At 38.7% G+C, this 14,092-nt stretch overlaps 1 protein-coding gene across 2 annotated transcripts in view; it reads left to right on the top strand.

Moving 5' to 3' along the window:
* BMP3 (bone morphogenetic protein 3) overlaps positions 1–13,802 on the top strand; it is a 31,955-nt gene extending 18,153 nt beyond the window's left edge. For both annotated transcript variants that reach the window (XM_036765385.1, XM_036765384.1), the window contains 2 exons: positions 4,361–5,274; positions 13,611–13,802. In XM_036765385.1, coding sequence (XP_036621280.1) covers positions 4,361–5,274; positions 13,611–13,802 — 1,106 coding nt within the window. The remainder of the gene's footprint in view (positions 1–4,360; positions 5,275–13,610) is intronic.
* The last annotated feature ends 290 nt before the right edge of the window (positions 13,803–14,092 follow it).

Below are 14,092 nucleotides of genomic sequence, written 5' to 3'. Positions count from 1 at the left end.
CAATCCCCCCCACCTCTGTTTTTAACTAGTCTTTTACTGGGACACCCCAATTTCAATAAATAATAAGGGTGTGTTTTTTACCTTCCTCCTTTTCGCTTCTTTAATATATCTTTTTTTTTCTTTTTCTTTTAGTTTTTTGAACTCCAAAGATCATAGCTTGTCTCATGCTTTCAGTGTGCCTTAGAGATGACTGGATTCTGAAAGGACAATAAATCTTTCCTCCCCTTTTTGGAACAGAAGCACTGGATATCTTTTCAGATGTTTGAATTCATTTCTTCTTTTGCTTGTTTCTTTTATCTGTTGCATTTGTCTTGTTAGTCTCTACCCATTTTTGGTTTTCTCGAACACTGAAAGCTTTTTTTTTTCCCTTTCCCATTAAGCATATTATGTTCCAGTTTATTTTTTCCTTTCTTACAGTTGATGTGCTGTTCTGCATTATAATGACTGGACTTCTTGGCATGGTATCTGTCTCTTCAAACACACTTGCAACATTTATTTTTTCTTTGCCTTTAGAGATTGAAACTTAGTAATAATATTGTTGGATATCTTATACTTAGAGTTTCTCTCTGGTGGTGGCCTATGAAATCCATCTATGTTTTGCCCTCTAGTTTGAGTACTTTTTGGTGATTTTCTTTTATGATTTCTTGAAATATGACTGATAGGATTTTCTGTTTTTCCATTTTTCTTTAGGAACTTGATGATTCTTATATTTTTAATCTTTATCTCCTATTTTCTATATCAATTGGTTTTTTATAATTAATTTTTATATGTTATTCTAAAATTTTATCTTTTGGATTTGCTCTAATTTGTCATTGAATTTTTTAGTTCTTTTTAATGACATCTTTCCTTCCCACCCCACTCACCCAGGATATTCACTATGAATTTTTAATTTTGCTAAAATTTCCCAGCTTCTGTCTAATAGTAATTTTATTTGTCCTTTAAACCGCTGTCTGGGTTCTAATGGCCTTTCTGTTCTCTTTTTGAAGGCTCTATTTGTAATTATTGCTGAATTATACAATATTAATAGTTATGTCCTAGGCCTCTCTTACCCCATTTTATTTGTTCATGACATTATATTTTTTCCTTTGTTCTTTCCCCCCATGTTTCTGCTGCTTTGTTGTTTTCTGTGGGTACATATAGCCTGAACTTGTTGAAGGACTGAAGAGTGGGGTTGAGTTGCCACCAAGATAGAGACTTCACTAGGTCACAAAAGGCATGGTTCTGGCTGCATCAATCTGCTCCCAGCCATATTTCTGGCTCCAGGACTTCTAAACCATCATATCTCATCCTAAAATTTCCCTCAGGACCTGAGGCCTCCTCACCCTGGAATATGCAATCACCCCTGCCATCTTTTCAATTTCGAAGCCCTCTGTAAAGCCTTCCCCCTTCTCTCACTGGTGATTTCCTCCCAGAATCTTCATTTTGGGGAGGGGCCTAGACCAGCCTTCATTCTCCATCAAGCCTTGTTCCTGGTTTCTAAACTTTAAAACCAAGCCTCCTCCCTGGGAACTTCCTCTCCAGTTCCCAACCAGTTTTTCAGTTCCTTTTTGTGTTTTCTTTCTCCATTAAAATAAAAGCTCCTTGAAGGCAGAGAATGGTTTTCTTTTTTGCTAGTATGTGTATCCCCAGCCCTTAGCACAGTGTCTGGCAAATAGGGAGCACTTAATAAATACTTGTTTCCAAAAGAAAAAGGAAAAAAAATAATAAAAAAAATAAATACTTGTTTCCTTCCTTTCTTGCCAATGTTCTCCTTTCTCTAGAGTCACTATAGCTGCCACCATCAAGAATGAATATTGTGAAATCTGGAGCATGAAGGCAGGCATGTAGAGCATGTAATGAGGAATCAAGTTGATAGTGTGGTCATTGATATTGTTAATTGTTATTGATATTGTTATGATATTGTTAACAATTTGATTACCTTGCCAAGTTACTTTTATTTCTTCTCTTTTAATTGTTGTCCTTTTAGTTCATTTGGCACATTATTCCGTAAGGGGCTAAACTAAGAAACAACTTTTGATTCTCCACCTTGCCAGAAGATTCCTCCTGAGAAATTTTTAAGGGAGAAACATTTTTAAATAAAAATAGGGGAAAAAGAAAGAGAATTAATTGGGACATTAAAGATCTTGCACCCATAGCCTTTGAATATGTTTATTTACTAATTGTTGGCTTGATTTTTGCACAATGCAATTTCTCTTTATTCCATTTTAAGCTGGAACAGTTTCAATCTCCTGCATAAAGGTCTGGATAAAAATACATACTAGGATGAATGGTATGAATTAAAGCAAAAGATTGGGAACAAGTCTGATGCCATGACTTTGTTATAAAGGTCTGTAAAATATTATCTTGGTGTCATGGATTGTACAAATGTGCACCAATGGCAGGTTCTTCCTTTTCCTTCACACACTGTTAAAAATGAGTAAAACATGTTTCCAGTTGTATTTCACTTGTGCTTAGGGAACTCAATGAACTCATTTTTAAGATTTCCACATCTTTAGAGAAATGTTTTGTTTTTACTAAAATATGTTTTTGATCAGGAACATGATTTCATGGTTGCGTGTATTTTCCTGAAACAAATATGTAAGAGCATGGATCCTCGTGGTTTGATTATGGATCTGGGAATCAAATCTAGAGTTCAAACCTCAGGCTATTTGCTAGTCAACTGCACCATACTGAGCCCTCTTTGCTTCCCCCAATTCTGTCTTTGGAGAATGAGAAATGCAGAGGATTTATTTTTGTTTTAAAACACATGGCAAACGGAACACAACTCATTGACTATATTAATGGAATGTCACTGAATTCAGCCAAGTTTCAAGGTAGTAGAGGCAAAGTACTACTATATTAAAATTAATGACAAGTAAGAATTTAAATGAATACTTCATTTTCTAAGTAAAAGGCAAATACTTTTTATGCTTAGCCATCCCATCCTTATTCTTCACCCTAACTCTCTTCATGCCTATGTAGTGAAAGGTATGGTTCATTTTGTTAAAATGGAAAAAAAATATTGAACTTGTGTCAGAATCCCCAGGTTCAAGTCTTGAATCTGGAACCTGAATGACCAGGATAATAAGAAGACAAGAGACTATGATATGAGGAACAGTTAAAGGAACTAGGAATCTTTAGCCTGGAGAAGAGAAGATATTGAAAGGGCAAGATAGCTGTTTTCAAATACTTTACAATATCCCAAAACCTGAGCACTGAAAGATACCTTAGCAGCCATGTGGTCTGATACATACACTAAAAGTATCCCCACTAGGATACTTTGAAGACCTCAAGAGGGAACCCTCTCCATCTCAAGACAGTCCATTGTACTTTGGGTCAACTCTAGCTGTTAGGAAGGCCCAGGAGAGCAAAAATAGAAGCAATGGGTAGGAGTTATAGAGAGGAGTTTTAGGCCGGATGTCAAAGAAGCACACTGATGGGACTCTATGTGATTAACTTATAGTAGGACACAGAGAAGAGGCACATGGATGGGTTGCTATCATCAGCATTGGGAAAAAAATATGTGCATTAACAGACACATTTGAGGAAAGAAAAATTGCCTGATAATGAGAGCTTTCAAAAAGTAGAATGTGTTGTCCCAAATAGTGGGGAAAAATTTTTTTATTCAATTGTAATGTAACACTTTCCCCTTACTGTCTTGAAACTTGACTGAATCCTATGAAGTGTATCATAGGATTCAATTAAGTTGTATTCTTCACCAGAATCACATCTTATCTGAAATATTTCAAAATTCAAACATTGGTAGCTTGGACTTATCAACGATTTATGGAAAGGATTTCTTTTTCTGAATAGGACTAGATAACCTAAGGGGTCCTCTGATTCTGTGGTTCACCTCCCACATTTCACAGATGAAGAAATGGAGGCCTGGAAAGGTTAAGCTCAAGTTGTGAAAGCTTAGCTAGTTGGGAAAGCTAGAACTAGACCCAGGTTTCCCTCCAGGCCACTGCTTTCCTGGTTATAACATGCTGCAGACTCCATTTCTAGGGATCTGCTGGCCAAGTCGCTTACTTTCTTCTAACTAAATATCTTTAAGATGTGGATTATAAGAGTTTTCACTACCTACTTCACTGGGTTACTTGTGAGTCTTAAGTGTACTTGAAAGAGCTTTGTAACCATAAAATGATATACAAATATAAGCCATTTTTGTTTTCCAACGGAGAAAGGAGATATGGGAAAGTACCATTTTGTCAGGATTTCTCACTTTGCTAGTTTACTTTACTGTGACTTGTAGTCACAGCTCTTTCCCCTACAATATTAGCTAAGTGTATTTATAATTTCCCCTCAGAGAGTAGACATTAGTTCTTTCTTTGATCTTTTATGGCATTTTGAATTTCTCCTGTTCTTTTTCCCCTCCTCCTAGGGACCCTGGAAAACAAAGAACTATATGTTTTTAACCTGACTTCCCTAACCAAGTCTGAAAGTATTTTGTCTGCAACCTTGCATTTCTCCATTGGAGAACTATTAAACATTAATTCGAGCTGCATATCTCCCAGAGGTTGTTCTCATCATGGATACAGGAAACAAATACAGATTACCCTGTCTGCCTGGAGCCTTGCACCAGATGGAAATCAAACTCAGTTCTTGGGCCATATCTTGGTAAATATAGCTAAACTTCATAGAGATATGTTAGCCTGGCAATCCAAAGACATCACTCAAATACTGACCAAAGCAAAAGAACATGGTGAGTTTTTCATAGGTATCAAGATCACTTTCGAGGGACACTCCCTTTCAAAGGGAATGCTGACCAATTCTGAGCCTTATATCTTAGTATATGCCAATGATTCATCCATTTCTGAATCAGAAAGCGTGGTATCAAGTCTCCAGGGACATTGGAATTTTCCCACCGGAGCCCTAGCCAAGCTGAACAACCACATGAGGACAGCTCTGTCCAGGAAGCGGAGGAAGAAGCGCTCCATAAGCAGCCCCTTGCTCCCCCTGCAGAACAATGAGCTTCCAGGCACAGAATATCAGTATAAGGAGAATGGAGGCTGGGAGAAGAGGAAGCCTTATAAGACCCTCCAGATACAGCCAGCTGAGAAGAGCAAAAATAAAAAGAAGCAGAGAAAGGGCCCACACCAGAAAAGTGAGACGCTGCAGTTTGATGAGCAGACCTTGAAGAAGGCAAGGAGGAAACAATGGATTGAACCCCGTAATTGTGCCAGGCGATACCTCAAAGTGGATTTTGCAGATATTGGTTGGAGTGAATGGATTATCTCCCCAAAGTCCTTTGATGCATATTATTGTTCAGGAGCATGCCAGTTCCCCATGCCAAAGGTAGGCACTTCCCTTTTTTCTTCTGTTTTCATCCATCCTGTTGAATACAAAGGTGTCTGGGTATAGTTTTCCCCTTATCTACAGAGTCCACCAGCACTTTTATTTATAGCATTAGAGAGCTTAAGAAGTAATAATGCTTGCTCTTTCAGGGCTATTAAAATAGTATGAACTCAGGATTGATTTGAAGAATGTAGGAAAATATTTGGAAAATTCTTTATGTAGAATCCAAACACTGGATGTCTTAATCTGATCAATAATGTGTGAACTTGGATCTGTCCACAATGAGCAAGTAAAATATAGTCAAAAGATGATGAATAAGGATATATTAAGGGAATGGTTGAAAAAAGTCAAGGTCATGCAGTTAATCAGATTGATGGCCTGATAACATAACCTTTTTCTTTTATAATCTCTTAGCAAAAGAACTGGCTCCAAGAAGGGTGAGTAAACTGGACCCTCAAAATCAACTATAAACTGATTTAATTTTATATCCCTGCCAACCATCAAAAAGTAAAAGAAGAAACAGAGTACGATGGTTTCATGAACTTGTTCCAAAATCCATCTCATCCTGTCAGAGCTCGTCTGTCTTTTCCAACATCAATATGGGTTTTGCTTTATCATACCATTACATTATAATGTACCTGACAAATGTATTTCTAGCAAACTCCTACTGTTCTCCCCACCCCCAATCCACACAATTTCGATGGACTTTTCTTTCCCCGACAAATTTAGTCAGTATAATATAGTTGTGTTATAAGTCCTTCTGTTAAGCCAGTATCTACACTCCATTCCTCAGCTTTTAACAATTCTAATCTCAGTTGTAAAATAGAAGTTGGCTCCATAAATGGAATTTAGACCAGGAATAGATTTTCTATGCAAAACTTGAATAAAATTTTTCCTATTAGATAATGGAAAAAAAGGCAAGAGTTGAAAAATCTCCTTTGACCCCCCCCCATGACAAGTTCAGACTTATGGTTTTAAAATAGTATTTGCATATTCCAAATTCTGTGATATTTAGGAAATAAAATCTAATACACACCTCCAGCATGAGGCTGATTTCCAGGACTCTGTCCTGAAGGATTTGTTTTCTGATTCAGCCTGAGTGCCAGGGAATTGCATGAGCTTTTATTCTCTTTGTGGAATTTCTGAAAAGAGCTAGCATTTAGCCCTTCCAAAAAAGACAGTTTACACAGGAAAAGGCCCAGTTTCTTTCGTATTTCATAAACTGAAAATAATCATTCTACACATTTGCATTTCTAATGAAGACTTTTGCCAATTAAATGTCCATTAAGAAAATATAATGATATATTAAAATATCAAAAGAGGTATGCAATTAGAAAAAATCACCACCCCTTAATTTTGAGGTGAAGTGACTAATCTGTATTTTACAGTGGTTTTTTTTTGCATCTTTGGAAGAGAGTCATGATGAGTTCCACTTCACAGGGGTGGGGAACCTTTGCCTCAAGGCCACAAGTGGTCTTCTAGGTCCTCAAGTGAGGCCCTTTGACTGAATCCAACTTCCTAGAACAAATCCCCTTGTTACAAGGATTTGTTCTGTAAAACTTGGACTCAGTCAAAAGGCCGCACCGAAGGACCTAGAAGGCCACTTGTGGCCTCGAGGCCGCAGGTTTCCCACCCCAGCCTTCAACCTAAAGTGGCTGACTCTGAGAGTCTCTGACAACCCCAGGGATCTTCTCTGAGCCTTAATTTACGATGCTAACTCTTCTCCCTCTCCTGGTTGTAGCCAAAAGATCCATGGTTTGGGCTGTTGGGGGAGGAGAAGCCAATTTATTATTTAATCCCTCATTAAGTATTCAGCCTTGCTTCTTCCTCCTAGGCCCCAGCTCCTGCTACCTGGGGCTGCTTTTGCTGCCTCAAGACCCATGGTTGCTACAATCACTTCCTCTCCACTAGGGTTGCTGTGAGCCAAAGAGGGGAAAAGGGAAAGAAGATGAGAGAGATGAAAACGTGTGTGAGGAGAATGTATTTGTGGCCAGTGTGGGGTTGAAGAGAATAGAAAGTAGGAGAAGGAAGACCAAAGAGGTATGAAACAGGGAATAAGGAATTTTTAAATGGGGAAAGTGGGGTGGGGATGAGGCATGGATATTTACATCAGTAGCCAGCCAGGTGTGGTAGAAAGAGTGCTAGATGAAGAATCTGAAGATTTGGACTTTAATTCCAACTCTGTCACTTATTGTTTGGGAGATGTCAGACTAGTCACTTAGCTTCCCTGGGCTTGGACAAATGTCTCTAAAAATCCATTTCAGCTCTTAAACCAATGACCCTCGTCCCCTGCACTTATACTGTACCTTAAATGTAGAAACTATCACAAAGTCTGAAATCCAGTCCACACCTAAAGCCAGTCTGATGTGCCACTAAAGTGCGACAGTTTCTTTGGAGATGGAGAGAAACACAAGTGGATCAGCTGAAACAATTGAAATCAGAATAACTTTAGTCAAAACTTGGATAGGTGTCAGATCTGGGAGCCTTGGGTTTTCTACTGGCAAAGCGAAGAGTGGAAGTTTGGCTGTTAGCTTGTTCTCAATCTCTCATCACTTTGTGTGTGATCAGCCTAACCTTTAAAACTTTCTGTTCTGTCTCCCAAACTTCCCAGTTCTTTTTTTCCTCGTTAATGGACCAGTAATTGGGACAATGGAAAATGAAGCCTTATGAAGCTTCTTTATAAATAAATAAAATGGCATTACTATCATCTGCACAAAATTCTGCCTTAAAATTTCTTGCAGAGTGCCAGGACATTTTATATTGAAATATTGTTGAATATTTTGAGAAAAAGGGAAATATAAAAGCTTTTGACCTGACTGATACGTTAAGTTGGGGAGCTGTGTTGATTCAGTACAAAAATTTGCGGCCCAACACAAAAGCTGCCCGGGGCATGCATCATCCCAGCCCCTCGAGTGAGTTAGGCTCTGGTTTTACATAGCTGAGCTCTTCATCTGCAAAAGTTGACAACCTGTTCCGTAATTCAGAACAGCTGTGTTCTGCTTTTTCCAAATTCCAGGCTTTGCCCTTTCCCTGCTTTCAATTAGATGGTTTCAGAACTATCACACCCATGTGTGCTGGCCTGGAATACCATGAAGCATTGAGGCCAGGCCAAACCCTGTGTCCCAGGTCAGGAATGAAAGCTTTTAGCTGATGACATACTCTCCCCTGCTAATGCGTCTGTAATCAAATTCAACGAACAGCACATCTCTCAAGGACATTGTAAGCTTGGCAGGTGCAAGTCTGACCAGTGCAGATCATTTGGATTTTTTGAGTTTTCTACCAAATGTAGCCTTTCTAGCTTAGTTAAGAGCAGAATGTGTAATTTCACCTTCAAGCAAGGCATAAAGCCAGCCAAGTGACTTGTCCCTAGGCCCTAGTTAAAAAAATATATTGCTCTTTTGGAGTAAGGTCTGAATTTACAATTTCATTGGCATAAGGAACTTCTGGATAGAAATATTCCCTCTATCAATGGAGGTCAACACCTTCTCTTCGACTTCTGGTCTCAGAATTGCATAGACCATTGTGAGGTTGTGACTTGCCCCGGGTCACACAGCCATTCTGTTTCAGAGGCGGATCCTGTTGGTTTTGAGGCTGACTCTCTGTTCACTGCACTACACTACCTAAAACAAACAAAACAAAAAAGCACAAAGACACTAGATTCATGATTAGTCATAGTTCATTACAAAAATGACTAGAAGGTCCACTTGGCCTGAAAAACTGCAAAGTTTAGGCAGGAGTTAAGCTTGATCCAAGAAGTTTAATTTAGATCAGGGGACTTTCCCTGTTCCTAGCTTGGGTACTATAGATACCCCCTTTCTTTTGACCCCTGGAATGGAGGGAGTAAATTACCGAAGTAGTCAAAGGTGTTGACAGAGTGAAGACTAAAGTGATGTCTTACTCTCTCTGGAAAGCAAGGGTTTTCCAAAAGTGCTTGCTAAAAGCTCAAGCATGGTTTTGCCTATGTGAGAGATATTTGTGTGGTTCAGCATAACAATGTGTAGTCACAAGAGACAGAATCAAAACTCAAACAACAACACTTATGGACCGGTGGTATGTCTCCGGTCGGCGAATTGCTACTCTGCACTTTCGTGCATGACATAATTATTCCTGGTAGTTGCAGACATGACCAGAGAAAGCCCCAAGAAGAAAAAAAAATCCATCTCCCTAGAAAATAGACTGAATATGCATTTGCATGCATTACATACCTGAGATACATTGGGGGAATCCCGATAAGACTGATTAACACAAATCAAAGGCTTGTGCTTAAATTCCAGTAAGCCCACCAGAGACTACTAATATTTTCTGACTGTATGATTTGTGAGCTTGAATTTAAGCCAAAGAGCAAGAATGTCTAAGGAAACACCCATGAATATTTTCCATATCTATCCTATGTCACACGCGCAGAATTCATCATTTTTGTCAATGCAAATTATTTCTTTAGAGCAAGGCAAAATGGGATAGTTGGTTTGCACCTTAGATTTCTTCCAGGTGGCCCGATTTTAAATGATCCTAGTCACTTCAAGGGTTAGATGGATCTTTGTATGGTATAAAGTGTTCATGAAAGACAATGAAGCCTGTATTTCAGACTTGTGAGGGGTTCTGAGAACATGGGTCATCCTCACTCACGTGTTTTCCTGCTAGGTTTTATTAAGTATGTGCCCATTCTCCCCCATGAAGACTCTGTGCAATGGTGGGAGGGCATGACCCTGGTTTATGGGTTAACTGTTATGATTTCCTAAATTTGCTTTATATTACTATGATATTATGGTTATTGCTTTTGCCTTTTTAAGTAAATGTTTTATGTTTAAGAAAAGATAATATAACGGTCCTGTTCAATTAAATGGATGCCATCTTGAATAATGATTAAAGCTTAGAGAAACTACTAAAATATTAAAATGTGAAGCCATCACAAAAAAAAAACTTGTGAGTTTGAGAGCTATATAGAGTATGCAAATTCAAATGACTCATTTTGAAGAATCTCTTTGAATCAATATAAAGAAGTTTATCATCACGAGAGCTTAGTGTGTATACACACACACACACAATTACAAATATATATATAAGATTATATATGTATTTTTATATATATATGTTTATGTACAGAAGGTAGTGTTATAGCTGAAGGAAGTTGTGTGTGCGTGTGTATTTACTTTACCCTTTTTGTGTGTGTTTGTGTATAACATATAGTCATAATTTCACACCTTTTAAGGATCAAGTTAGAAGGCTAACATGTATTCATGCATGTACATACACTTCTCCAAATTCCCATGTTGATATGCCAGATGAGATCAAATGGTGAAAATTAGGCACAGCCAACATGCTCAAGTCCTGTATGTGGTATGCCACTTCTTTTCTCTTTGTTCGTTAGCATTCTTAAGCTTTTTTAAAAATTTATTCTATCAGCGCACTCTGGAATTTATGAGAATGAAATAAAATAGCCATTTATTTGGGAATGCCTCTGGAAAAGGCATATCAGACTTTTTAACCACAGTTTTACCACCATCAGATTGCTATGTGACTTCGGGCATGCTGCTAATGCTTCATCTTCTAAATTTATTTAAAATAAACAAATAAAAAAACCAAAAGGTTTTGCCAGCCCCCTCAAAGAGCTGTTATGAGTAGTAGCAATTTGAAAATATGCAACATGTACTGTACAAGAGGGAATGCTCAACTCATCACTCTGGCAATGCCTCCCTTTCTGGATTCCCAGCCCTCGGGCAGTGTGAGCTCTGCTCTTAGCTGGCTGGGATATTTTAAACAAAACCACATGTTGTTCCACACGAGCAATAATAGTCCCGTTAGGCTCTTTCCCAGAAAATAGCTTTCCCCTAGCTTCTTTGGTCAAACTTTGGGGATTCATGTGATAACCTTCTATTTTGTTGCTAACATTATTCCTGAGAGGTAGTAACCACATTAACGTCAACTTTCAAGAATCTGAACCTGTAGGGCAACAGTGGCACCCAGTGGCCAGCAGGTGAATTGTTTTCTCTAGCCCACAGCAGCCTTTTTTAAGGTTAGACTAGGATCCTAGGTCAAGAGATGGATGGGACCTCAGAAGCTATCGAATCCAACCCTCTCCTTTGTCAGATTCGGAAACTGAGGTCCAGGAAGGTTGTAATAGTCCCAAGGTCACGTGAGTTGTAAGTACCAGAAGGAGATTCGTGGACTCCAGAATCAGGTCTCTTTCTGTTATATTATGACATAGTGACTAAGCACTTATTACTTCATTCAGTTTCTTCTGCCTTTATATAGGAGGTGACCCTCAAAGATAGATCAGATCTCTACTACATTACCATGATTTTTGTTCCAACACACACACACACACACACACACACACACACACACCCCTACACCCCATATATATATATGACATATATTTTTGTACATATGTATAGGGGCACATATATACATATATCTCCCAATTTATATCCCAATTTTGTGAGAAACTTAAGGTATTGTCAACAATGTAGAAGCCTTTATTAAGTACGTGCTCTGTGCCAAATACAACACTATGTCCTAGAGAAACAATGACAAAAATGAAGCAATCCCTCCCACAGAGAGCTTACATTCTTTTGGGGGACGACAGAGTGTACATACAGAATGAATATATGCAGAAGAAATACAAGATAAATATAAAATAGTTAACTACGGGGAAGGTAGTTAGTGAGAAAGATCGCTAGCAGTTATGGGTAGGGGGAGATCAGGAAAGGTGCTCCAGCTGTGTGTGCCTTCTCTCTGAGATTACCTCCATTTACACTGAATTTAAGTATGTACAAATTGTTTACACATTATTGCCTCATTAGAATGTGAGCACTTTGAAGGAAGAATCTGAGTTTTTGCCTTTCTTTGTATCCACAATGCTTACAACAATGTACAGCACGCAAAAGGTGCTTAATAAATGCTTGTTGACTGACTAACTCAGCAAAGGCTGAAGAGAAGGAGCCAGTAGATAGGGAGAAATTGAAGATTATCGAGAAGAGGGGGGTGGTCGAGAGCAATGTGCTCAATAAAAAGGGAGGGAATTGGATCAAGGGCTTATGTTGAGGGGCTGGTCTTGGTGAGAAGAGCCATCTCTTCATCAGAAAATCAGAAGATGGGGGAAGGATAGGGGATGATATAAAAAGACTTTGAAATGAAAAGAAAGAAAGAATAGTGAGTACATAGTGAATGGCCTTAATTTTCTCAGTAAACTAAGAGGCAAGGTCCTCAGTTCAGCAGGTGTAGAAGACTCAAAGAGAGAAGAAAAGGCTTGGAGTAATTTCAGTGAGAAGTGGGATAGAGAAATAAACATGGAGAAGTAAAAGGAGTGGCTCAGTTAGGATTAGATGACATAATTTGTCATGTACCCAGTTACTTTGGTTGCATGACTTCTTCCAGCTCCATTCATCAATACATGAACAGGAATAGAGGAGACCAATGGATCCAGGGCTGGAGCTGGCAAGGGACTCTAGAGTGGAGGACAAAAGTGAATTGAATTGGTTAATTATAGAATTGGGATTGGAAAAGGAGAAAAGCAAAGTCTGTACAGGGGTAGTGGCCTAAGAAAATGCTAAGGGCAAAGAGAACTTGCTGAGTAATGGTGGCAAAGGGAGAATTTGGAAATGGCAGTGAGGAATCCCCCTCCATGACCACTATGATGGGGAATATGAGCAAAGATACAACCATTGCTAGGAAGTACGGCCAGTGATGAAGTACCCTCTAGAGAAAGCCAGATCTCTGTAAGTGTAAGTAACAGGAGAATGAGAGGAAGAATTCCAGAATGAAGGGTAGTTTTTCATGGTAGAATAGGAATCCCAGAGGATGTGGTGGAAGGAGTGGGCGGAGTTGGCCAAAGGGCCATAATTTAGATGGATAGAGATGGGGGAGGAGCTTTGACTCAGAGCAGTGGCATTGCAGGGTGGATTCACATCTGAGGTGTTTGCATTATTTTCTCACCCGTTTAAAGCATAACTCTTTTTGATTCAGTACTTCTTTTAAAAATAATGATAACTCTCCTAAAAAGCATTAGACTAGTTTCTTACTTTAATAAGAATAATATATAAAACATAATTTAATGTTTCTTTGATCACAGGTTTTTATATTGTTCTAGGATCATCATTATAAACCATAATATAGACATAAGTATAGGGGTTGTAAGAGATCAGCCTGGATGTATGATGACCTCAGGTCATATACTGGAAGTTTGATAATTAGATGCCTAATATCTAATATCTCATAGCTTGCCTCTCTCTCCTAATAGTGGATTTATTTGATGATTCTGGCTAATCAATGTTATACTATAATGTGATTCTACCTAACCTCTGTCTATGTTCCCCCTGCCCCATTTTTCTTTCCAGTCTCTGAAGCCATCTAATCACGCCACCATCCAGAGTATAGTGAGAGCTGTGGGTGTCATCCCAGGGATCCCTGAGCCCTGCTGTGTGCCAGAAAAGATGTCTTCCCTCAGTATCTTATTCTTTGATGAAAATAAGAACGTGGTGCTAAAAGTGTATCCCAACATGACAGTGGAGTCTTGTGCTTGTAGATAACCTCTTACAAGAGATTTTCTGAATGCTTAACCCAATTAATTGTTTTAATGGACTTTTTTTTGCACTGCCAATGCATTTCATTCCAAAAGATTTTTGTAAACAAAAGAGAGAGAGAGAGAGAGAGAGAGAGAGAGAGAGAGAGAGGAGAGAGAGAGAGAGAGAGATGAGAGAAGAGAGAGGAGAAGAGAGAGAGAGAGAGAGAGAGAGAGAGAGAGAGAGAGAGAGAGGAGAGAGAGAGAGAGAGAGAAGAAAAACTGAAGATTTCCAATTAGAGAACTGGAACTTAGATT

This window comes from Trichosurus vulpecula, chromosome 6 (assembly GCF_011100635.1).
Source record: "Trichosurus vulpecula isolate mTriVul1 chromosome 6, mTriVul1.pri, whole genome shotgun sequence".
Classification (NCBI taxonomy): Eukaryota; Metazoa; Chordata; class Mammalia; order Diprotodontia; family Phalangeridae; genus Trichosurus; species Trichosurus vulpecula.
The sequence above is the reverse complement of the archived record's forward strand: the minus strand, read 5'-3'. Positions and strand labels throughout refer to the sequence as shown.